At 47.6% G+C, this 2,245-nt stretch overlaps 1 protein-coding gene across 4 annotated transcripts in view; it reads left to right on the top strand.

Annotated features, from left to right (window-relative positions):
• Positions 1–2,245, top strand: part of LOC111649782 (LIM domain-binding protein 3-like) — a 23,744-nt gene that overhangs the window by 17,065 nt on the left and 4,434 nt on the right. For 2 of the 4 annotated variants that reach the window (XM_087172076.1, XM_087172075.1), the window contains exons 6-8: positions 40–228; positions 812–966; positions 1,255–1,288. In XM_087172076.1, the coding sequence (XP_087028202.1) occupies positions 40–228; positions 812–966; positions 1,255–1,288 (378 nt within the window). The remainder of the gene's footprint in view (positions 1–39; positions 229–811; positions 967–1,254; positions 1,289–2,245) is intronic. The other 2 variants (XM_023399479.2, XM_087172077.1) reach the window with 2 other exon arrangements.

The following is a 2,245-nucleotide window of genomic DNA, read 5'->3' as shown; positions in this document are numbered from 1 at the left end:
TCCACCCCCCCCCCCCCCCCATCCCATCACCACCCACAGCGCCGGCTTCAACCCCGGCGTGCTGAAGGACACCGCCCTCTCTACCCATAAGCCCATAGAGGTGAAGGGCCCTGGGGGCAAGGCCACCATCATCCACGCCCAGTACAACACGCCCATCAGCATGTACTCACAGGACGCCATCATGGACGCCATCGCAGGACAGACGCAGGGCAAGGGGCCTGACGTCGGGTAATAGCACTACTTCCTGCTCCTGCTCCTCCTCCCACTGCTCCTCCGCCTCCCCCTCCTGCTCCTCCTCCTCCTTCCCCCCATTTTCTTGCTCCCCCTCAAATGGTCTTACTGGTCTTACTGGTCTCACATGTCTTTTGGTCTTACTGGTCTTACTGTTCAATGAATGTTCTGAGCAACTCCTCCTCCTTCTGTTACTGGTCTCAATGGTCTTACTGGTCTCACGTCTTACTGGTCTCACGTCTTACTGGTCTTTCTGGTCTCACGTCTTACTGGTCTCACGTCTTACTGGTCTTTCTGGTTTCACTGGTCTTACTGGTGTTACTGGTCTGTATCTGTGTATCTGTATCTTCTGCTCCTCATCACTGGTTTAAACTTCTTCTCGGTTACTGTAAACTCTCCTTTGACTTCAGCTTCCTCTGTTTCATCGTCATGTTGAATCAGCACCAGCTCTGTATTTTATATTGATATAAATATATCAAAGATCAGTTTCCTCATGGCTCATAGTGACTCAGTCCAGGACTGAAGCTGCTCTTCAGGTCCTGGGCTTGACTCAGTGGTTGTTGTGGGGGTGTGGTTGCAGTACTGTCCCAGTTAAAGATGTAGACAGAGCCTCCATGGTCTACCAGGCCGTCCAAACTGCAGAGAAAGACCTGGATCTGGGGGAGTGGGGCCGCCGCAGCAACATGCAGTCCAAGTCCTTCAGGGTCCTGGCCCACATGACTGGAACCAAGTCCTGTAAGTTTCCTGTTCCTCATGTAATAATGATAATGATAATGATAATGATAATGATAATGATAATAAACTTATTCAAGTCACAGAGACATTTTATTTTCTATTCTTCATGGGAAGTTCAGGATTCATTCATGATTTGACTTAAAGGTTCAAGTCGTTCTCAGTGAGTTTCTTTACTGTGATGCTCTTTTTCATTAAATTCATTCACCTGCCTCACACCTGTTTGAACAATCTGTGCACACTGAGCATGCTCAGTAATATCTCCTCTCCTGTGTCTTCTCTCTGTTACAGCACCGGAGGAGGAGGAGGAGCTGAGGAGGAGCAGGTAGGCAGCAGAGCTCCACTACACAGATGCTGACCCCGCCTCCTCACCTGTTCACTCTGCCCCGCCCCACACATCTCTGCCTGGCCTCCCAACACACCCCTCCCCCACCTGAACCCCCTGAACCCCCCGGCCAGGTGTCAGGCTCCACTCTGTGTTCATAAAGAGCTTCAGTATTTTTAATCTAAATCTGTAAAAAAAACAAAAATATTTACCTCAGAATGAGTAACTGCTCCGTTACCACGGTTACCCTGTCACCACGTTTGCTCTGTTACCACGGTTACTTTGTTACCACAGGTACCCAGTTACCACCACAGGAGAAGAAATAACGTGATGAGCTGGTCTGACTACAGGGGGGAGCATGAGAGCTGAGTCACTTTTCAGTTTCAACACGACATTTTCCCTCCAAAACTTAGATACACAGACAGAGGATCAATTAAACAAAATTAATAATCAATATTTCAGGTAAATTGTATGAATATAATTAAATAACAGGTAACAACATGTTGAAGCAGAGGACACACACACACACTCTCTTCCTCCTCCCCCTCCTCCTCTCTTCCTCCTGCTCCTGTCTCTACACTGATGGATGGAATTTTCTCTTCTCCGTGCACTTATTTAATCATCTCGCCATAATGCATAATCAATCCCTGCTGCTTCCTCCTGAAATACAACCACACACACACACACACACACACACACACACACACACACATACACACACTGTCCCTTGTCAGACTCTATTCGTTGTCCAATGACTCAGCATGAATCAATAGGAGCAGAGGTCGAGCTTTTATCCTCCAGTAAAGAGTCTATGGTTTTATTTCCTGGTCTCTGAGTCTCTGAAGGAAGCTGCTCACATTCAGCTGCAGATACAACCTGAGTGATCCAGACACACTTGACAAACATAAGAAACATGTTAGAGACATGAGAAACATGAGAAACGTGTTAGAGACATGA

Source organism: Seriola lalandi, unplaced genomic scaffold (genome assembly GCF_002814215.2).
Source record: "Seriola lalandi dorsalis isolate HSWRI2012SDOR001 ecotype SW California unplaced genomic scaffold, Sedor1 jcf7180002051963, whole genome shotgun sequence".
Taxonomy (NCBI): Eukaryota; Metazoa; Chordata; class Actinopteri; order Carangiformes; family Carangidae; genus Seriola; species Seriola lalandi.
Note: the sequence above shows the minus strand (reverse complement) of the source record. Positions and strands in the feature narration are given on the sequence as shown.